Raw genomic sequence first — 25,000 nt, 5'->3', positions numbered from 1 at the left:
CGACACCGGGTACGGGTGTGTTCTACTGTTTCGAGAACTATACGTAGATGACGCTCGTTAACGACCGGGATGCACAAAAAGTGTGAAAGTGGTCTCTGGTGGGGATGAAGCCGGGGCATTGAACAAAGGTTGGCTGCGTCGGTCGCGGAGCCGGCGGCGCATTCACGATTCAAACATGGCAGCGGCTACTAGCGTTGTCGTGCTCGACAGGGGCAACAATACCACCTGCACGATTAATTTACACGGTGTGTGCGCGCGAACAGATTACCTGAACCTGACACGAACAGATCTGCGAGTTCACTGTTAAACTTTATCAGCGATTCCTCGGAACGCTCCGCGGCGACGCAGCCGCGTTTTTTTGCGCGGATCGTTTTTATCCCGGCAGAGTACAATTCCACATCATCGGTTGCCGTTAAAAAATTCTGTCAAACGAACAGTGGTAGATTATCACCGAGCCCTCGATTTTACACGTTCTAACGACAACGTGCCGCTCCCAGATCTGGTTCGCGTTTCCACAAATTTATCCCGGGAATGCCGAAGTGTGTGCGCGCCTTTACTCGGGAGCCTAACCTCTAGTTTTTGTGCAGTTCTACGTGCATTTGCGGGTTTACACACGCAGATAGATTCTCGAGCTTCGAATTTGATGTATATACGACGTGTTGTTTCCGCTGTATTCTACCGATGGTGTTTCTACGCGTCTGATATCGTTCGAATTGTCTCTCGGGAGATCACCGCCATATTGTCGTTGTAAACAGGCCTCAGATTTTTTCAAATTTCCGTCTATGAATGACAGTTACGTGACAAGCGTGCGCGGCGTTAGTTACTCGTATCGGCTGTGAATTAAGTTCACTGTCGTGCTCAGAAGTTCGAGCGATGAACGAGTTGGATTTCAGGTACTGATGAAACTTCTTTTGTTTTTCTAGGTGCCACGGTGGTATCCTGGCGAGTAAATAACCAGGAACAACTGTTCGTAAGGTAAGTTTGTATTTTTATTCTCCCAGTCTATCGCGTGATAATTGTCTTATGAATATTCGCTGATTACATAACAAATACTGCTCGAAGAAAAGATTAAAGCCGACTTGTATATTCGTTGGAAAATTAACGCCGTGGCGGACGCGCTTCTGAAAATTCGCCGTAACTACGAATCCGAGATCAAATGAACAAATTCGAATGATCTATCGTTCTAATGGAATCGGTTTTTGCAGTATGAATCATTTCAAATTCGTACTCGACTGTTTGTTGCATTTGATTCTATCCGATATTATTTCGTATGTACAAGTAAACTTGACAAATTGAATCATCAAATGATTATTTTCTGTTTCACAAATATTTCTGAACATATTGAAATCTGATCCTAATTGAACAATACTTCCGAATTAAAAATCGAAGATCAGAAATAGGGAGTCTATTTGAAATTTAATCGGTATCAAGTACCGATTTTATTGTTTAAAATAGATATCAAGATGGACGTACATTATGCTATTAATACTATAAGTTTGATATGTAGCTACGCTTTCCATATCAGTTGCGAAACAATTTCGAATGAAATAGATAAGATGAAAGTATTAAATTCCTGATTTTGTTGATACAGCCACTTTATCTGCAGTACCGGGAAATCTTACCATAGCGGGTAGAATTTTGTTGTCACAATAAAATGGTGGAATGAGCATCGGAGAAAGTGACAATATAGTTGATAACTGCCTCTTCACTCGATTTACGCTTCACTTTTGTCACCGGCAGCTTTCTTTTCACTCTATATAAATCGATACGGAGTTTGTTAATTTATCTAATTATTTGACGGTAGACAAACGTAGTTTTCAGAACAGTTTTTGAAAAATGTTAAAATACAACTATCAGATGCTCCAATAATTAATCGATCGTATTCAATAAAAAATAAGAACAATGCATCTTGAATATCGTACATATTACTGATAAAAATGAATAACAATATAATGTAATTAGCTCGCATAGCATTCGAAGCTTACGATCCATTCGTATTTTATTTCGCTAAAAATCGGATTAATTAATCACCAAATATATTAAATTTCGACCGACGGTGTATTTTTGCAAATAATATTAAATTACACGTATGTGTTACTTCGAATCTGCATATGAACAAGCGTACACGTTATTCGCATTGAATTTATGCAGATGTACTACAATATCAATATTTTCTGCGAATTAATCCTGCGTTCTTTGAATCCTCTTGATCCAATCGCATTTACATCTCTTTGTCATCATGATGACTACGTAAAACAACTCTGTTCGTGTTCACATTATTCTAAAAATGATTTTACTTAAATGGAATGAAACTTCCACATTGATAGAAATACATTTCACTGCTTGAAGCAGTATAATATAATCAGCAATTTATTAATCTGGCAATCCTTTTATTCTCTCCATAAAGTGAACACCATTGTAATCAACGTATTCTGTTGACGAATGACAAGTTTTTTGACCACACTACGGTAAAAATTGAATTTTTTGGTCGTTCACGTTCTTCATTCACGAGATTGTCATCGCCATTTCTGACCTTCTACATCGTCGACTAACAGTACGTGCATTTACAAAAAAAAAAAAAGAAATAAAGTTAATGTGAAAATAAAATTGAATATCTAAATTCTTTTCAAAACACTTTACAACAACCTAATAGCTACGATACGGTGTCGTGCCCGGAGAGTTTCTTGGGCAATAGGGAAAGGACCCAATTACTGTATTAATTATAGGTTACTTTTAAAGCGTAATAAATATTTAAAAAGAGGTGTATAACATATTAACGGATTTTAATGAAAAAAAATTAAATATCACTTTTTTAATATTCATTGTGCTTTAAAAATAAATATAATTAATACAGGCACAGTAATTGGTACCCCCACAGTAATTGGTATGGTCCCTTACCATAGTACGCCTTCGGTTTTCATCGATAGGTGTATTGTTTCGGCGGAGTGCGGTTGCTATTGGCCGCGGTAATAAGATCCAAGATGTACCAGCGACGAGTATAAGACAAGTGTGCACACCTGCCCGAGAAAGAATCGCGTAAAAGCGCGGTGCCCGTGACGATCGTTTTAAAAGCGGCAGTCCGGGAGCAGACGGTGAAAAAACTGACGGAGCGAAGGCAAGGGCGCTCTGGACCAGTACATACCTTTTACACGAGGTTCAGGGCCCCTTGCCAGTTGCCAGTCATCGGTTCTTCCGACACTTAAAGGCGCTGTTGAGACCATCTGTCTGTGTCTTTCACCGTTCCTACGGATACACGCGCCGATATTCTCGCTCCCAACGCGCCGAGACATCCAGAAAAATCCTGGGGAAACAACGACCCAAAGAAATCGGTGGAACTCGGGTCCATTTTGACCCACGACTCCACCAAAATTTGAATTTTCAAACCCTTCCAGTTAGTACATGTTCAGGCGGGGTCCGATAGAGGATCGACATCGATCTGGAAGAAGTAGGTACGAAAGATTCCATGGAGTCATTCAAAGCGTCTCCCATGGAATAGTTGTTATTGTTATTTATTATATCTCGTTTTGCCTCTCGGCTTTCGCAAGGACTCACCTCTTCGCTCTCATACAATTTTGTGTAATGTAATATATAATTTTCATAGAATATAGTTTGTTAAAAAATTATGTTAATGTAACATACAAACTCGTAAACTAATATCGGTTCGGCTACTAGTATTCGGAAATAAATTTTTTATTTTTCATCTTAATCGCGGCACTGTGCATCGTGGCGAAAACGGTGGACAAGCTGGCTTGTAATTTACTCCAATTTCCGTAGAAACGGTTATAAAAGTTACGTCGGTATGTCTGACGTGATATGGATCTCTGCATCCGCGACGCGTCACCGAAACAGGCTATTGTCACCATTAGACTGCGGATTTTATACATTTGTTGCATCCACGATTGTGCGAAATGTTAACATCATCCGAAACTTAAACAGAAAACCTTAACAATGAACTTTTCAATTTTCTTTTGTTCGATTTGGAGGGAAACGCTAATCAATTTGAAAAACCTATTCTATTTGAATAATTCTATAAGTCAGTACAAATTCGTCGGTACAAAAGAAAAATGTTTAGTTATTCGCTGATATTTTCTTGCAAGCATTCATGTACCATTAGTTTAAATATGTCCCTACGTTAATTAATGAAATTTTAGAATAAATATTATGATCGTATTTGAGACTATGCTCAAATTTCTTAAACGCTACAAGTAAAAATGAGCTGACTGTCTTAGAGCCACAGGAAAAAACAGATGTTTCCCTTCTTACGATTTGACCACCGCAGGAAGTACTCACATGGTAGTTTCATCTATGTTCAACATCTGTGAATTTTAAGGCAGGAACTGAACGGAGAATTGAAACCATGATATTCGAAACCTCTACGAGAAGCCAGTTGGCATAATGCGTTTCGTTCGAACCATTAAATGGCTCGAATATAAATTACTCTGTAATCCTCTTATCATTTTTCTTCCATTTTGTGCATCATCCATTTCCTCTATCGCCATCAAATCCGTACCCTATTAATATCATTTTTAATATTAACACGTTAAACACGGAGCCAATTTTATCTCCTTTTCCATTTCACTTTTTAAATTGAAATACAAATATTGAAATAAAAAGAAATGTTCAATATACCACGTTTTTAAGACTGACTAAAAAGTAAAAAATCATTCCCTTCTAGGGTCAAATTATACTAGAAAGGTAAGACGCTAAGGGTCTATAAATGCTAGATACAAAACCACGGTAACCAAATTTGTATATGAATAATCTGACCCTAGAGGGAAATTATTTCTTATTTTTTAGTCAAACTTAAATACGTGGTATATTAAAAATTTCTTTTTATTTAAAAAGTCGTTAGTTTAAAATCAATTGCAAAATTTCTACCGAACAGATAGACAAGAAAACGAGCTAATAAAAACGTGGTAATAAAATACGCCTGTACACGAATAAAAAATTTGCTTACCCCACCTCTGTTTAATTGGTTCCAATCAGATCCATTAAGACGGTGTAAATGTTACGTTTTGTGAAATTTACAAGCAGACGTAGAAACAATTCGTTGATCTAATAAAAAACATATAAGTAATTTGCATTCATTGCACGGAAAAGTCGATTACAGAAAATTTGGCATTGATTCAATCATACATTGTTTTGTAAATTCGATACCGTCACTCCCCAGGGACTGACATGGTGTTTAACGTGTTAATAAATTTCCGTAAATAAATTAGCTGACACTAAAATATTAAGATATCAGTACTATACGAAATGCACAATGTACAATCAGTCACATGCACATTAAAGAGAACCGCGCAAAACCAAATAGATAGTCTTGCTCCAGGCGCGTACCTCGACGAGTTTGCAGAGAAAATCGTACACGTGAATAATCGCATGCTCGCGGCAGCGATTCGATAGTTTTGCGATACACGACACACACGTTCCGACAACCCGTTTAATCGGATTAATTGCTTAAACGTCCGAACGATGAGACGTTTTTCATCGGACGGGCAAAACTGTATGTCCGACTCCGGTTCTAGTCAGGTCGTGCAAGAACCGTGAAACAGAAGGTACGCGAATTTGATTTTGGCGAGCACCGTGCGCGCGCACGGGGACACACTCGAAATTTTGAAAAAGCGAGCAACGCGTGTGTATGGCTCACCGAAGGAGAATATCAGGACGAGCCAATTGTCTCCGTTGTTCTTGACTTTATGGAAGAATCGTTTTGAGCGTGGTTACATTATATCAAGGGCTGGACGATGGCGGAGAAATTTCATTGAACATTATCTTTCACGATCATCCGTATACTTTTTCAGCGAGATATTTCTTCGTTGTCCGTGAAAACAGGCGTTTCGTTCCGCTGTGAAAACTGTGTGTCCCATTCGGGCTCTAGTCCGAGCAAGAAGCGCGAATTTGATTTTGACGAGCACCGTGCGCGCGCACGGGGACACACTCGAAATTTTGAAAAAGGGAGCAACGCGTGCGTATATATGGCTCGCAGTGCTCTGTAGACGGAAAATAATACCGCGGAGCGTTCAGAGCAGAATCCAGTTGAATGGGAATGTTGTAGAATGCCGGCAAAAACCGCAGGCCCTGGGGATCATTAGTCTATGGCCGAGCCTATAACCCATCGCGGTATTATACCGGGTGAAACCTCAGCAAGTGATCTTTGTTCGAGACAGATCTATCGGTAAACAAAAGGGAAACCCCCGTGTCGCGGAATCGGGCGTGCAAAACCATTTTTTATTAGTGTTTCGAGCCCACGCGGCTCGGATTGCATCATGTTAACCCTTAAACGGTACAGTGTATACTCGTATTACAAAGTTCCATAGTAGGGACCTCCGTAAAATTTTGTATAAATTTTCTCAGATACCTTTAGCAGCGGAAGTTAGCCTACAGAAATTTTATTGGGGGTCACCAGAGACCCGAATATGCCTAAGGATTAACCCTCCTACCCTCCTCATTGGGAAAATTCACCGATTTTCTTTCTTAGATACTGCAAAATTTATTTATTGCGGTAGGAACTGTCTAAAATACGAATACATAGATACACAGAGGTTAATAATATCTTTACAGTGAATTTTCGATATTTGTCAACAACACGGGTCTTGCCAGCGTCGTGTATCGTCCAGGAAACATACTTGAGCCGTGTTATGTTTACACTCCTCGGCGTCCGAGGCCTCTCGAGCTTTGTGGCCCCTCACAGGGTATACCCCGAGGTAGTGGGGATAATTCTGCGACGATTATCATCCAGGTCTTGGCGATATATATAGAGAAATCACTGGATTTTGTTTTTAGAACAGGGAATTACCTACTGGAGGAAAGAAATTATCAAACGTTCCGTGAAAATGGAAATTTGAATGAAAGTCTATATTTTTGTCGTTACTTGCACTTTCGGTTCTAACAATTAACAATTCTATAGGATCTTTGAATGCATAAAATACCAGAAACAAAAATGGTAGTAAAAATAAGTAGTTCAAAGTTTCACGAAACAAGCTGCTAAAATTGGAATTTGCGTAAACGTCGTCAGTCTGGTGACTGATTATTACGTAAATACGAACGTTTCCGTGTATTTTATGAACTAGCAAATGCCACGAAGATGCGCAGTTTATGCGAAAATTGCTCGTTCGCGTAACAATGGAAACGGCAACGCTCGGCCGCGAAGAAAATCAGCATTCTTTTATGTCGGAAACTTTGCGCGCGGAATTTTCGCGTTCGCCTATGCGTTTCACCGCTGCCGAGCGTTGAGTCACGTAGAATTCCGTTGACTTTTGTGCACTTTGTAGTGATTTTAATAATTCCGCGCGCGCACGCTTCACTTTTTACGCTTCGGAGCGTGTCGCGACTCTAGAAACAGAATACTCTGTTTTACCCGAGACGGAGACAGAGAAATTCTTGAAATGCGATTTTACAATGAAGATTTTTCGATCGCGTTGCACTCTATGCAAAAGAACCCTTTTTTTCCTCTCCGCGGATCGAAGTAGCTCGGCTCGAAACCGGTGAATGAGACGGTGTACGAGCCGGCGTGAATGAGCGCCGTTAACCTAATTTTTGCCATCGGCGGGCTCTATTAGAGGCGTGCGGCGGATTGTCGTTTAACAAAATTCATACGACCGGTCAGCTGTCGCGACAAGATTTGAAATCCGGGCAACGAGGACGACGAAGAGCCGGAGCTCTAACACTATCATTCGCGAAGAATTCGCTCGTTCACGGCCCACTCGTCCACTTAGGCCCACTGATTATGCAGCGGCGTGTGTCCCAAAGAAAGCCGCCGAATCGCTCGTTATCACGATCTCGCAATAAACCGAGCTCCTCTTGTGCGTTACTTGAATTCTTCTCCCTGCTGGAGAATTTGTCAGCAGTCAGCCTTTCTAAAAATAAATGGCATAAAAATATGAGATATCTACCAACAAACTCCTATGCGTTTCGCTGACAATGAGCACAATGGCGTACAGCTTCATGTTCTCGTATAAAAAATTTAGAAAATATTATATCTCTAATGGCAACGCTTATCTTGGCTGGACTACTAGCCCTGAATGGCAATATGGAAATATTAGTTTCCTATTCAATAAATGGGTTCAAAAGAGTGCACCAATAACCAAAATTCTCTTTATCGAATTTTACTGTTTGTAATGGAAAGGATATTTTTCAATCCACCGCATAAATACTGAAGCATAATCGAACACGTTCGAAACGAGAGTGACCAAAAGAATTTGAGATTATCCATGTATTTTCAGGTTAAAAAGAAAGAAGTTTTTATCGTTGATCTCTGTTTCTTGCAATTGATGTAGAAAATTTTTATTTTCCATAAAAATCCGTAATCTACTAACCACAATGTACATTTTCCAATTTCTGCATATATACTATGAACTGTAAGTTGAGGGCGTCCGAAATGAGCCCTGGATTATTTACTAGGGTAAAGCAGCCAATTACTGTGGGGGTACCAATGAACGTGCCTAAATAAATTATTTTTAAAGCATAATGAATATTAAAGAAGAGATATATAACATATCAACTGATTTTAATGAAAAAATTTAATATCTCTTTTTTAATGTTCATTATGCCTTAAAAGTATGTATAATTAATATAGGCGCAATAACTGGTACCGCACAGTAATTGGGTCCTTTACCCTAATTACAATTTCAGAAATATTTTGTAAATCATTGCATACAGTCAGTCCCATAAGTATTCGTACGCTCTTAAAAATCGCATAACTTTGTCAATATTGGACTATACTCCTTGAATTTTTTTGAGAAGCTAGAACAATTGGATCACTACATAACGTGAGAAAAATGTTTGATTCAAATTGCAATTGGTCGAAATTACAGAGAAAGTACTAAAAGTTGTATTTTTCAACTTTTTTATGCGGGCTTATATTAAAAATTTAAGAAGTACGTTTTGTACATCTGTATAAATTATATATATTCTGAATATTTCATCTAAACATTGCATTGCACTGAGCTACAAACATTTAACAATGAATACTTAAGGGCGAAAGTCGCAGAATGTTGGCCTTCTCAGGGAATTTCGCCCTTATGTGATCATTTTGGAACATCTGCAGCTCATTGCGACCGATTTTGATGAAATTGTCAGAACATGTATAATTCATACAGATCTGCAAATCGTACTTTCTAAATTTTCAATGTAAATCCACATAAAAAAGTTGCAAAATACAACTCTTAGTATTTTCTCTGCACTTTCGACCAATTGGAATTTTTGGAAAAAATTTTTTTCACTTTATGTAGTGATTCAATTGTTCCCACTTCTAAAAAAACTTCAAGTATTATAGTTCAATATTGACAAAGTTATGCGATTTTTAAGAGCGTACGAATACTTATGGGACTGACTGTAAATGCACTGAGAAATGCTCTGTAATCGAGCACGTTCGAAACAAGCACCAGGATTGTTTACTGTTTACAATCTGAAGAATGTTTTGCAATACACTGCATGAATACGAACTGTAAGTTAAGGACGTTCTAAATGAGTCCAGGTTTATTTACTGTTTACAATCTGAAGAATATTTTGCAGTTGACAGAGCATGAATACACCGAAGCACAAGTCGCGGACGTTCCACAAGAGCCTTGGATCATTTCCTAATTATAATTTAAGTTTTTCACATCATTGCATGAACGCACTGAGAAATCATAATCGGGCACGTTCGGAATGATCCCAGTATTCTGCACGAATCCGAATTTAAAAAATCTTTCTGGATTCGCTTGGACAAATGCAGTGAACCGTAGTGGATCGCGTTCGAAATGAGCTGAGGATTATTTTAGCGCACGAAATGGCCTGTCACGTGCGTTTTTGTGGTAGGTAGGGTCGTCCGTCGATATCGGTCGTTTTATTCGTCGAATTTATGGGCTCGATGACGTCGGAAAATTCGTGGGGGGTGGGGAGCAATACAATTTTTTGCCCGTGGAACGGTTTTCGTTTATCAGCAGCTGTTAGGAGCGTGGTTCGAGTTTTCGCGTCGAACGTTCTCGGCGGTAAGGGCAACTCCGTGGCCGTAGAACCACCGTCGTCGTCGTCGTCGTCGCAACGATGCAGGCAGGCAAGGCACCTCGGTGTAAACGTGTCCGACCTAGTATAAATAGGTTTGCTTCTTGCTCGCCTTAGTTAAACAAAGTTCCACCCGAGCCAGGAACCATTCGCAGGGTAGGAGAGAAGTTCGGGAGGAGTAGTAGCGTTTGCTAATCCTGCTGCCTCTCCTCTCTCCTGGCACTGCTATTGCTGCTGTTGCTTCTACCGCGGCGATGTTGCTGCTTCAGCGCGCCGCTCCTGTTACCATTGAAAAGAGGAAAACGCAAAAACTGTCAGCTTCGTCGAAACTTCGAGGCTCTATCGCCATCGATATATTCACCGGGTGGCCTTGTCGAAACAAGCGTAGAAACTAGAGCTCTCTATTTCACGCGTGTCTCGCTCGAAACGTACGAGGGACCTTTCGAAACTTTCACGGAAAATGATTATTGTCTTTAACCCTGGAATGGCGTCCTACGGTCTCTCCCTCTCTCGCGACCCCAACAAAATTTCTGTACACTGTAATATTCTTTTTCAATGTTGGAGTTAAAAGGATTAAAAAGTTTTTCGAAAAAATTGCTCTTCTTCTTGCAACTTTTTGATGTGGGTCTATATTGAAAATTTTTAAAATTCGGTCAACGTTGCAATGACCCGTAAATTGTTGAAGACGGTGAAAGTCGCAATTTGTCACGTTTTTCGGCCTGTAAATGTAGTGAATCTTGCCTAATAAATGCATGTCGCTTTTTCCCGCATCGACCGATTTCGATGAAATTTTTAGAATATAGGGATCGCCCGCAATCACCCTTTTCAAGAAAGTATAACATTTTTGGGACACCCTGTATATTTGACTGATGAAGTCGGTAACAAACTTCAAATGATTAATTTTGGGGGCTACGAATTAATTTGTACATATTGAAAAATAAGCTCAAGGTGTGGTAATAAAATTCTTTGAAAAGAGAATTTATCATTTACCGTGGGATCCAACGTTCGCCGTGTTTCACAATTGCGAAAAGTGTAAATACTCGGACGACTTAAAATTTCGGGGAGCGAGACTTTTTCGATCGAGTAATTAAATTTTGAACAGGAATATTGTTAATTCTCTCGGCAAATTTTCCGTACGGTGGACATCATTTAGTAGTTCGTCGTCGTAGCCGTTCCAACTAGGAGCAACGCAAAAACTCTATTGCAGCACACGCTTGAGGTAGCGAACCTCAGTGTACATGCACCGGGTGCCATTTTAAATAAACCGTGTGCTGAACAATAGGATACTGAAAATACGGGAACGATGATTAAATCGAGTTGAATATTTGAAAAGATTGAAGGAATATTATGCACAACGAGGTTGCCGTCAAGGTGTTAAATTAGATCAGGTTTTCAGTTTGTGAATTTCGGTCAATTAGAAAATTCGATTCTTCACATAGACTAGTTTCCGTATAAATATTTAAACGAATTCGGCCCGAGTTGTATATTTGAAAAGATTGAACGAAAATAGTACTTTGAAATATGCACAGATTAATTTTAGTTTGAAATATTTGGTTGCGGTTACACTGCAAAATAAATATTTCCTAGTATGATTCATAGCATAATTACGGCAGTAATATTTGATGGTCGGAGTATATTGCTGCTACTATTACTATTATCACAGTCTCTGCGATGTAAAATTCAAACGAGCGTTAAAATAAGATAAATAAATGAATGTGTTATTTAAGAAGAATTTACTTTATATTGCTGGAATTGTTGATAAAATGTTCCGCACGAATCCACGCGTACGCGCAATTCCAGCACCAACGTTTTCCAGAAAGTGAATTTTGGAGAGCGTTTACATTTTACGTTCATATTCACTCAGCCTTCTACTCGGTTCTCGAAATAAGCGTTTTGAAAGTGCCGCGTTCTGTTTAAACCTGTTTACATGACCTAACCGACGGCACGTCAACCAATTACACGCGTTTTTTCTTTATATCTTCGACCATTAATTGATGTTTCTACTCTATTTGCACCATTCATAAGAAACGAGAACTGTTAGGTCAGTTAGTAAAGAAGCTAATATAAATTGTGAAAGGTCACATCTTCTTGAACTCATTTAAATAGGATAAGTAGTAGAACGTCTCATCTTGTTATTTAAAAAGGGAACAGAGGGTCCCCGTATTGGTCTTCGTCGATTATTTTACAAAACAACTCGTAATTCATAAACTATGCATTTTTCGCACTCATGGGGCTCAATTACTGTGCCTATATTAATAATATTTATTTTTAAAGCATAACGAATATTAAATAACAGATATATAACATTTAACTGATTTTAATAAAAAAAATTTAATATCTCTGTTTTAATATTCATTACATATGCTTTAAAAATAAGTATAATTAATATAGGCACAATAATTGGCACCCCCACAGTAATCGATTCCCTTATTCTAAATTAATCTAAAAATATCATATAAAACGGTAAGTGCACGTTCCATTATACCTGTTCTCGTTATACCTGTGAAAATGATTGAACATTAACGGTGACAGCGACAGTACCAACCTTGCGCGGATCTACTCGTAAATTATGAATTCATACGCTGTTAGTTTTTTTTTCTTTTTTTTTAATAATCCGATCGCTATCAATTAACGATATATTATCGTTTTTACCGACACTTTGTACCCGTTCGACGTTAAAAGTTGTTCGCCTGTAAGATCGTATGATATCACGAGATGTAAAAGCATTGCATAGCATCATTATGCGCAGCACTAGAAATTCACGTAATTCAATTCCGACTGTTCTAGTTTTCAATTCTACGTAGAACTGTATTGTTGTGTAATGTCCATCTCCACCGGTATCGTTCATCTGAATAATTACATATACGTCTATTTGCGTAGAGCTATTAACTTTTGCACAATGCGTTATTAATAAACCAAGAATTAGCGGTCGGAATAAATTCATCGGTATAAAATGCTCTACGTTACTTGCATTATACAACCCCGTTTAAACACAGTCAGTCCCATAAGTATACGTACGCTCTTAAAAATTGCATAACTTTGTCAATATTGGACTATACTATTTGAATTTTTTTGAGAAGTTAGAACAATTGGATCACTACATAACGTGAGAAAAATGTTTGATTAAAATTGCAATTGGTCGAAATTACAGAGAAAGTACTAAAAGTTGTATTTTTCAACTTTTTTTATGCGGGCTTATATTAAAAATTTAAGAAGTACGTTTTGTACATCTGTATAAATTATACATATTCTGAATATTTCATCTAAACATTGCATTGCACTGAGCTACAAACATTTAACGATGAAAACTTAAGGGCGAAAGTCGCAGGATTTTGGCCTTCTCAGGGAATTTCGCCCTTATGTTATCATTTTGGAACATCTGCAGCTCATTGCGACCGATTTTGATGAAATTCTCAGAACATGTATAATTCATACAGATCTACAAATCGTACTTTCTAAATTTTCAATGTAAATCCACATAAAAAAGTTGCAAAATACAACTCTTAGTATTTTCTCTGCACTTTCGACCAATTGGAATTTTTGGAAAAAATTTTTTTCACTTTATGTAGTGATCCAATTGTTGTATAGTCCAATATTGACAAAGTTATGCGATTTTTAAGAGCGTACGAATACTTATGGGACTGACTGTATATTATGTTGCAACATTTTTTTGTTCGAATCTCGTTAAACGTGCTTATCGGAAACTCAATTTATTGAGTTCGATCGATGGGATGTTAAAAGGAGATAATAAGCCTTGGCGATTTTTATGCGCAGCAAAATGTTGAACGCATAATCAACACGTGCTCTAACAGTCAAGGTATCCGACATAATTGTTAAACTATATGTATTTATAAATACAATAATCGTGTAAAGAATTGAGTTGGATAGAAATTATTGAGTCTAGTAATGATTAAGAATTCCACGGATACCAATTATTGAATATTCTGCGTCGACATAGATAACATATTGTATTAGGTAACTAGTGTTTCAACTCAAAATCAGAACTTTGAAAAAATCGGAAAACTTAACTGGCAAGTAATCACTCATCTGAATAGAGAACAAAAATCGACAATCACGAACTCTACAAAACGTCAAAATGATGTTGCAGTTTCTTTGTACGAGAAACGCGAACTGTTGTTAAAAATAGGAAACAGGAAAGTTAGATCGTTGGGTATAGTAATGGAGGCCTCCGCTTCCCTGAATAAGGTGTTGGTTTGATCCACTTCGTGGATTATTCGCCTCCACCGATTAAAACAGTGTAAACTTTCGTGATTACCTTTCGAAACGCCAAAGAGAACTCGGTGTCCGTTTAAATGAAAATAGCCAGCGAAATCGTTAAATCGCCTGTGTGTGTGGGATGGTCGAACGATCATTTATCGCGATAGTATCTGAGATTCGATTAGCAGGTGTGGATTCCGTAAAAATTGTCTTGACTAAGTCGACACAAGGTATTTAGTATCGTGTAGGACACCATGCAACAATCTCAACTGGATAGTAGACAATGTATGACTAGATTCATTAAAGTTCTTACGCGTCAATCTCTTTTACATATTTAAGAAACCTGTTTCTTCGAGAGCAACGTAGATCTTCTTTGACCTAGGACAAATAGGAAACGATCTCAACTGACTACGAGAAAATTGATGACTAGATTCATTCGAACGCACATGCAACAATCTCTGTTACATAATTCTGAACCTACTTCTTTAAGATCAACGTAGATCTTCCTGGACCTAGCACAAATGGGTAACGATCGCAACTGGGTGCTAGAGAATTGATGATTAGATTCATTCAAACTTCTAAGCATCAATTTCTTTTACATTTTCTCGAACCTGGCATAATCGTTCCGGTAGTCGGCCATCTTGAGCGTGGTTATTATTAATGTACTAGAAATCAACGTAGATCTTCTTGGACCTAGTACAAATGGGTAACCACCTCAATTGGCTGGTAAGTGGTTGACTAGATTCATCGAAGCTGTTTCTTTTAACATCTGCTACTAGGAAATTAGAGTTAGGATGGGATTTTTCCGATTCTGGGTAAAAATGGATCCAAGTCCGAGGCTTGAACGATGGTTGATCGCGACAGTTTTCGGGGTTCGATCGGCAGGCGCGGTTATCCGTAAAAATTTGTTTGATTTACTCGAGGCGAAGGGTATTCTGTAGCATACCAGGCGTAACCGCGTTGAGAATTGGGTGCCGTTCACGAGCAGCAGCGGAGGGAGCAGCAGTAGCAACGGGGGATAACAGCAGCTAGAAACGAGCAGGAGGAGAGGTTGGAAACTGATGCCTGCAAAAAGCACGGCAGACAGCGCCGATCGTTTTTGCTTGGCGTCAGCCGCGTTCCTACCACCGCGTTGTACTTCGTGGTGGTACATCGCTCCCTCTCTTCATCCTCCCTTTCCTTCTCTCTCTTTATCATCCTCTCTTCCCTCTTTATCTCTCTCCATCCTTGTCTCCCTTTCTCCCTCTGTCTCTCGGTCGCCTTCTCTCCTCGTCGCGGCGTTCTCTCCTCGCTCCCTCCTTTCCTCCCTCGAGCCCTTCCTATATATTCCATTCGCCTCGAAAGATCGTGCAAACGGATGGGATTACCTCCACCTTCTACAGTTTACGCATCCAGGAAAATAGATTACATTGTTGACTCGAAGGATGCGACGATATCCTTGCGCGCGACGCATTGATAACGAATACGTCGCGTCCGGAGAGTCAAGACGCGATCTTGCGTTCGATAATTGTCGCTGCCAGGCCCTCGGTTTCCCACTCGCTAGTCAACATATAAGTACCAAACGCTATTCTTTGATCAGCGTCGTAGATGGACTGCGGATCTAGATGCAAAATAAAAATTGTATAAATTGCAGCCAAATGCCTAGACATTCTCTCTTCAACGCTAAACCTACCAAGCAGAAAATGTTTTCATTATAATATGTGCTTAATTAACAGTACGTTTACGGAGCACTAAAAATGACTATTTTACATTTCCTTATGAAAATAACATGAGTATATCTATCAAAATCTGTAACCATTTTTTAAATAATATATACCTAGAGAAATCAATTTGCTAAATAATTCCTCACGGATCCATGTTTGCAATCTCAATATTCGTGAATTTAAAATATTAGAATCGGTCATTTTGACGGGTCCCGTAAACCTAGTGTTAAAGAAGTCGAAACTGGTCATTTGATCGTGCTAGGTTTGGTGATAATAATTTTAACTAGCCCGTGACAGTCAGTGGTTCGCGAAACGTATGCAGGTTAATATTTGATACGTAAAAATGTTATGAAAAATGTAAGAAATTACATTCATATATTTTTGTACGCCATTTTTCACTTCTTCAACATGAAAAGCTATTGTTTACGAATAATACCGACTTTTTGGACCACTTTCTCGATTTTCACGGATCGATATTTTTCAATTCTTTTAATCTGTCCATTGCTTTAAATTCCATTACGTCAACAGAGGAAAAAGTGGTAGTCGTAAATTTCGACATCACGATCCATAATTTGATATTCCAAGAACTTGAAGTTACTTACTTACTCTTATAAGCCGGTGTTCTACAACGATATTAATAAATTTGAAATGTATCCGATTATCGAGAGTTCATTGTGTCGCGTGTTGTTATGCGACTCGTTAATGTGTCTGTCTACTACGCGCTGTTTCTACTTGCTGTATATAGATTGCGTTGCGTTCATCAGTTGCGTGCGAACATCATAGAAAATCTATATTCTATTGCAACTATTTGGAATTATAAATACGTAAATTCAAGATTTGGGTAAACTTTTTCAAAGTTTTAGGCAAATCAAACTTTAGGTAAACCTAGCGTTAAGGACGAGTGAAAACCGGAAACCATTATCAATCATTGGAGTACCGTGTAATTTATCGTTGATGTACGGTTTTGTCAGTTCAATAGAATATTTTAGGTAAGAAAATCACACGCGAAATTCTAATTTCGCGGGATTTTTCTCGGGAACATGGTTCCACGTTGGTGTATTCGGTTTGAGAGTCGTCTTCCCGGCCCCTGACAACATTGACTAATGGTTACCGCGTACCCGCCCCCGAACTTTATACTTTCTCTTTGCACATACATGAAGAAAGTAAAAGACGAAAGAAAGTAGATCTTTGAAAAAAGGTCGAGAAAGAGCAGAGCAGAAAAGGAGAAACGCGGAGGGCATTCGGAATGAAAAAGAGGGAAGACAGAGAGAATGATGAGACACAGAAGAACAATGGAACGTGCAGGAACAATATTAAATGAACAACGTGAATAATGCCAGATAATTAAAAGAAAAATACTGAAATCAATAATTAATATAGAAATTAAACGTCTGACGGGATGATATACAAAGCTGAAAAAATCCTTGGCACAAAATATACGAAATGGAACATTGTAAAAGTTAATTGGCTTTCAAACAGTTTCATTTTCTTATTGATTCCCTGAAGATGTTGGAGAAAAAAGCCAATTTTAATTCCGGTTCCTTTAAGTTTTGAAATGAAAGTTCGAATTCATTCTAAACAAAAATGTTTAAATTATAAATTCTTCTTCAAAATGGTAAAACCATTCGTATGTCTTTGCTGAAAGGTACATGAATCGCCGATGCTTTTACGGAGAACGCATCGGTCGAGTTTCAGAATGTTAATGCGCTATCTAACGATGTTTAACGTTCTAATGTATATAAAAACACACGAGTCATGATCTAATCAACATTGAACTATAAATACAACAGTAGCTAACTGAGCAGCATTGGTCAATAATAAACATGGCTTTTTTTCAATGACAAAACGTGAATAGCTGTTGCAACTAATGGTCTTAAATAAAAGTGTTTATAATTCACTCATTCGAGGTATAACTTCCGCAAAAATTCAATTGAATCTCGGAGAACGTGTTAAATAGAATTCGATTGACAAACATACAAAGTTAACTTTTTCACTGCCTGTAGTTACACTAAAAAATATTTTTCTGTGCTTCCGACGTATTTTTTTATTTCCGGTATTAACGAAAAATTCTACGTTAAATCAACGATCAATTATTTCTGCGTTTCAGTAAGCAAGCTGTGTTCGACGGAAAGAAGGCTATTAGAGGGGGCATACCATTTGTCTTCCGTAAGTACGCGACACTGAAAACAGTACGGTGAAATAATTGCGATGAACATTGAATGACAACGATGAAATAATTTGTTCTAGCTGATATTGATTGAAGCTGTAGACCATCCGTTTAATTTAAGATAATGCATTGAATTGTATTTTGCCGTTTACGACTAGCATTTCATGGAAGGGAATTGTTATTTGATCGAAATCGTTTCGAACCAATGATTTTCGCAGTCGAGAATATTCTTGTTGTTGCCGTGATCTCGCGACCGTGGCTTCTCGATGGTCAAAGTATTAATTATCGGTCACTTTCTTGTGGAATCCAGCGCAATTTGGAGCATGGACGTTTGGACCACCCCATGGATTCGCAAGAATCATTCGTTGGATCGTGGAGAAGCAACCCGAACGATTACCCAGCGGTGACGTTGAGGCAATATTCTCCATAATGGATAGCGAATTCACCCGTTCAATGTGGAATTACCCCTTTAGGTTAACGTACAGACTAATTCTCCGGGAGAAGGAACTACACTTTAACATCGGCGTGTACAACCCCAGCAAAGATCACACGTTTAGCTTTAACCTGCTGTTACACACCTACTTTAAAGTGCCGGACGTCAGGAGATGTCAAATCACGGGTCTTCACGGATGCACTTTCATCGACAAGGTATACAATTGGCACAGCACCCTCAATTTTCCATTGAAAATAACGCGTAGGGTAAGGGACCCAATTACTGTGCCTATATTAATTCTACTTATTTTTAAAGCATAATGAATATTAAAAAACAGATATATAACACATTAACTGATTTTAATGAGAAAAAATGTAATATCTCTTTTCTTAATATTCATCATGCTTTGAAAATAAGTAGAACTCATATAGGCACAGTAACTGGTACCCTCACAGTAATTGGGTCCCTTACCCTATATTGTCCTAACTGTCTCACAAATCATCTACATTTTTGGTAAAGGGAGCTAATTAGAAGCTACAAATTAACTCGTGATCCTCACGATTGGTCGATGAAACTTTGCTTTCCATTGAAATGTTTTGTGTAAATGTGTATAAAAAATGACGAGGGTGTTGTTTTTAAGATTTTCATGTAATTCGGTTGTTTGTTGCATAAACAACGAAATTTATGAAGATAGGACCACGAATTCATTTGTACATTTAATATTTAGTAACAATGTTGAGGATCTTCCGTTTCGTTTTTCAGACGAGAGACAACCAAATCTTTCAAGAAGGTCGTGACGTGGTAACGGTGTGCGAATGGACGGATAGAATTTACCAGAACACGCAACCGGAACACATTATCACCAACGTCGTGTCCGGCAGGAAAATGCGCGTGCAAAAGTACAATTTTCCGGACACGGTGGTGTGGAATCCATGGCAAGAGAAGGCCCGCGACATACCCGACTTCGGTGACGACGAATTTCCAAATATGATATGCGTGGAGAGCGGTCACGTCAGTAGCCCAGTGATATTATTACCTGGAACAGCTTTCGAAGCCAGTCAGATCTTACAGGTGAAACAAGCATAATCTTTTCCACTAAAATTATACATAACGAATGCCTCGAGCTCGGCAGAGCTCCTTATCTCGGTAGACAAAGAAAGGGAATAACAGAGGTGTTAATCATGTAATAAGGAAAATTTCTAATTCAGTTTTGTCTTACCTTTTCAAACGTAGCACCAGTGAATTGTTCAGATTTTTCTGGTTGAAATGAGTCCAAACACGACGTATGTCGAACCAGTTTTATAGACTCAATGTAAATACAGTAGAGCACGCTTAAGTGTCCGCCGCTATCCCCACCAATTCCTGGAAATGGGATCTCGAGCTCTTTCCTTCAGTTGAACACACCTCTTAAGCGTCCACAGTCGGGACCGAAATCAGAAAATTTCTAAGGTGCTGCCCCTCTTTCCTCGGATGCCCTAAGCACGTGTTCACTTTGCTTATTGGTTAATCCAGCACTGACTACTGTATTCTCTTACCTTGTCGATCTTTGCTCGAGTCAATTCCTGAAAGAGGAACGCTACCTTGTAACACAAGAATTTAACTTGCTAAACTTTAGCAAGTTAAGCGAGCACTATTTCTTTTGCTACTGAAAGAATAATTGTTAAAATGTGATGTCTGTGGATTTCAGGTAATGTGAGTAGAGGGTGGACCGACTTCGCACGTAACAACCGGAAGTAATTCCAATCCATTGCATCCGGTCTCCTCTGCACCAGGTACCGTTTGGCGAACCGGTGCTGGGTGGCTGTACATGCCACCACCTCCACCCCCGCCTCCACCGCCGCCAACGTCCTCGACACATCAATCGCACCTTCATGCGCATTGTATCGCTCAGACTTGCACTATATGTTCTCTCAATCTTTGAATCTCCGTGCCCGAGAAATCGGACGAAAACGAACCAGACGATTTTCGGTTATTGTGGCAATATTCTATTCTGTTTCTGGCATCGAATGTTTCAGCACTTAGAACCGTATACATTTGTTACTGTACAAAAGAATTAGGCACTACGTAGGTACCAGTATTTTATGCTGAACAAGATCATTCTAAGATGTTTAAAATCATTGGAATTTTCTAAAGTGTCATCGCCGATATGGTTTGAACAGCTTCATGTTGTTTGGTTGAATTGAATCTCAGCAAATGCATTAACAGATCTTAGAAAATGTTCTCCTAACATTTGCGTACTCTTGATTTTTTAAATTTGTCTTGCTTTGGATAGACAAGCAGATATTTTTGTACATTGTTATTGTTATTTATAGCTGGTTGAGTTACAGAAACGTTTATCCACCTACGTAATATTGGTTTAATCGGACAAAATTTTTTGATTCTTAAAGCTTACCACAGTACCTTCGAGCACATACTCCACACTATTGTTCGGACAATAAATTTAGTGATTATGGTTTTGAAAGAAAAATATAATTCTTGTTTATAAATATTTTATTCTCTGAGAGAAGTAATTCTCACTGCCTCTCGTACAGTTCCTTTTCTAATTCAAAGTCTACGATACCTTCCTAGAATAGCAATATTTGAAACAAGATTTATAGTAATTCACAGTTTTTTCTTCAATGAGTTCTACAATGAATATACATACAGTAGCGTACAATTATCGATGCAACGCCTAAATTTTAAGTGCTGCTCTTGTTACATGTTGTCGATATATCTGTTTAAATTTTTGTTGAACTAGTTAACTACCCATTGTTCTTGATGTCAACACAAATGACGTGTATATTTTTTTAGTACATTCCACGCACTGTATTTGCAATTGTTTAATACAGATAACAGAACCGGACTGCGTTATGCTCAACGCAATATTCGTCAACCGATAGTAATTTTCGTTTTTGTTTCTTTTTTCTCTTTTATTCGAAAAGCAACGCGTAAGGCGGAATTTTAGAAACACAACTAGGTATACTTTGATGCATAAGTAGAGAATTTAATTGCATTAAGCATTTACAATAATGGTGCAACACACTGACAAAGCGATTCAGATATGGTGCTAATGTTACAGGTATAATATTGTAATGATAGATAGTTACAATAATTAAGCTCAATCAGCATTCTTTATTATTGTTGTAGTGTTAGCAGCTGAAAAAAAGAAACTTTTATCAGGTTTTCAAGTACACGTTCTATCTTCTGTCTTACCTTGTGCAGAAGGACGAAAGCATACAGTAACAATTATATCATCGAAATAGACGTAAGCAAATATTTATACCGTACATTATTATGATACTATAGGATAAAGAAACAAAATAATTTCATGTGTGTGCGAAACATTTGTAAAAATATTATCTCGTCGACGTTTTATCCATTAATTAACTTTCTAGCGACGAGAAACGACTTCGAAAACATACTAACACTTTGTCATTCAGTCATTAACACTTGGATCATCGTTAAGCACTATATTATACAAGGGATGTCTCGATAATTTAGTGCAAAACTTAGGATATATTTATGTTTCGTCTTGGAGATAGGATATAATTTATAGGATATTATAGTTCCAGTTACTACAATAATAACTTCTTTTAATATTTTTGATAATCGAAAAGCAAACGCATTTTCATATTTTCGCATGTGAAGTATTTTACGTCCGCCAACGAATTAAATACATTGCGCGTACCTTAGCGTCTGAATTCGTAAAATATCAACTAAGATGGTAACGCATTCCCTAGAAAGAATTTTAGATTAGATTTAGTCTCACAACTATTACAGATTAACCGCATGCCTTGAAAGATTCGGTCCAGAATTTTAATTCTGATAATTAAGTTCTGCATTACATTATTGAGTTATTCCATGCAGATAGCATTGATATACTGGAATTTTTAATCAAGGCTTCCAAGTGTAAGGAACGAGATGCACGACCACCTCTCGTACAATGATATACTAAACAAGAATTATTATTACTTTCATTGATCCTAAACAACAGCATTGGATATAATTGTACCTCTCTTATCTGGACGATATACATTCCTCGTGTATATATATATATTATTTTCTGTCATAAGCACGTACATATACAAGAATTAATTAATAAGTGTCTAATGAGAATTACAATTGTGAAACTGACTAATATCTTTGTATAACGAATGATAGAAATTACATAATTTTTTAAGTCAGTGGAAAAGAAATATTCTACCACAGCATGAATTTAAATTTTTTAAGGAATCAAAATACAATATTTATCTTGGAAATAATGGGGAGAATACAATCATAATCATAATTCTGAGCTGTGAAAGACCATAAATCTATAGCAGGTGGCATTAATCTAAATTCTACATTTTGCTATCTGAACACAAACTTATTATTTGCTGATACCACTAAATATTGATCTATTACCAATGGGAAATCGATCAATATGTTTTCAATGATCATTTTACAAATAAGATTTTTATCCAAAGAAAGTAAGACTGAAATTTAGCAACTAGGCGAGTCATTATGAAACAATGTTTTTCAAAAATTTTTTCTTTCCCAATGACTTTAAAAATTTAACATTTCACTTAACATTCTTTAGTGATATTTAACTGCATTTCATAAAAGAATTCGATTATTAAACCATTCAAATGAAAAATTACATTTGCTTTTCATGCTTAAAGAAAAATACCAATTTTCTTAAATTTTCGGAAATCTCTAAACATAAGAAAATAATTGATACATAATTACATTATATATTTTTATGGTAGATTTAAATTATTTATAGATGCTTAAAAAGAATGAGATTTTTATCGAAATTTCATTCCACTTATTTTTTTTTTTAATTTTATTCCGTTTGTCTCATTAGAGTGCTATTCATTCCAAATTAAATTAATTTGCACTTATTTAAGTGTAAATTATGTTTAATCTTTCATCAAAGAAACACTCAAATATATTAATTTTAGAGACAGTGGTATATAGCACATTTTTTTTATATTTTGATTACATTTTTTCAAATACTGAATACAGATTTATGCTACAATATTGTTCTGTAATTACTTAAATATTTTTCATGAATGGAAGCGTTACTTGATTTTCATATTAATTCTGCTTTATGTAAAAGTAATTTCATCAATTTCTTGGTGTATTCCGTTTGAAACGTTGTTATATTATTTTATTCGTCGCGTTCAGTCTGTATGCAGTACTTGAATTTTTCTCATTATAACAACACAAATGCTCAATATATAATGTCGTTCCTTACATGATGAAAATTCAAAGATCTGTAATTAACCAGGGGAAACAATTGTCCTTCTAGACATATTAGAAAGCTAAAACAGAACCCAGAGAAAACTAAAAAATGACAATGGAAATGCATTAACAAATTAGGAATAAGTGAAATTGTTTTTAATCTCAAAGAGACTACTTTGTAAGGGTTTCGGTCTTTAGAGGCTAGACAGTGTATTTGTCATAGAACATGGCATATTACGTTTTTTCCCACGTTAGCAATAAGATTTGGTCTTCCAACGAGTGATACATAGAACAAAATCACATTTTGTATTGCCTTGACATTGATATTCCAGATATCTGTAATTTGTACGAATATTTCCAATTTTCGATTAAACAATATGTTAAAAATGTACTCTTTCTGGGAAAGTGCAATAAAATATGGGAAATAAATATGAAGCAAGCCCTTTTTTAAGAAAATACTTTACATTGTCTTTACAAATTTTATAATGCTTATTATCTTATATTTTAACACACTATAATACATTTGTTATATGTTCACAGAGAAACGTGAACAAAGAACAGATAAATTATGATAAAACATACTCTACAATATTACCATATACACCATCTTTTTAATCTCAGACAAACAAATCGCTAGCTTGAAGGCATTAAGAAAGAGCAACAACAATAGTATTACCGAAATACATTACCGCAGGATAGATACTAAAAATTTCAGAGTAAAGCAGTCTTTTAATTCATGTAAAATGTGAAACTTACAACAAACATGTAGAAATGCAAAATGTTATATGCGTATGACTATAATTTACAATTTACATACTGATTATCTTTCGTTTTTACTTTCTTGTAAAATAATTACTGTGTGAATTTATTAATAATTATGTAGAAGATCCATGCTAGGCACAAGTGGAAAATTATGAAACTATTACTGCATAAAAGTAACAGTTGGTTCAAAATATTGACAGCTGCAAATAGAATCTAAATGTTTAATAAAGAAAACAACTAATCAAACAAGTTTGGAATACGATGCTTGTAAGTCACCTAATACCGAATACAAGTTTTTTGTTTTAAAGAGAAAGAACAAGACAACAGATTAAAAAGAAAAGCGGATTTTTATTTCTTTGTTTTTTTTTGTAACTTTATTCAGTTCCAACTAGCAAATTTGAAATACTCAAAAAGAGTGCAAAGTTTTAAAGAGATCAACGATTAATCTTAAACATTAATAACTTCTACTATGTCGTAGCTGCACTTCTGTATTAACGTAATGTGATGTAGCAATAACAAATTCTGCAG

The 25,000-nt window shown here is 37.0% G+C and overlaps 1 protein-coding gene across 1 annotated transcript; it reads left to right on the top strand.

Annotated features, from left to right (window-relative positions):
* Positions 1-94: 94 nt before the first annotated feature.
* LOC143352337 (uncharacterized) lies at positions 95-22,158 on the top strand. The gene is made up of 6 exons (XM_076784697.1): positions 95-245; positions 924-975; positions 18,013-18,071; positions 18,383-18,720; positions 19,268-19,576; positions 20,193-22,158. The coding sequence occupies exons 1-6, from the start codon at positions 176-178 to the stop codon at positions 20,199-20,201; spliced, it is 837 nt and encodes a 278-aa protein (XP_076640812.1). The 5' UTR covers positions 95-175; the 3' UTR covers positions 20,202-22,158.
* Positions 22,159-25,000: the final 2,842 nt, after the last annotated feature.

The sequence above is a fragment of the Halictus rubicundus genome, chromosome 3 (genome assembly GCF_050948215.1).
Source record: "Halictus rubicundus isolate RS-2024b chromosome 3, iyHalRubi1_principal, whole genome shotgun sequence".
In the NCBI taxonomy this organism is placed as follows: domain Eukaryota; kingdom Metazoa; phylum Arthropoda; class Insecta; order Hymenoptera; family Halictidae; genus Halictus; species Halictus rubicundus.
This window is presented reverse-complemented; position numbering and strand designations above follow the sequence as displayed.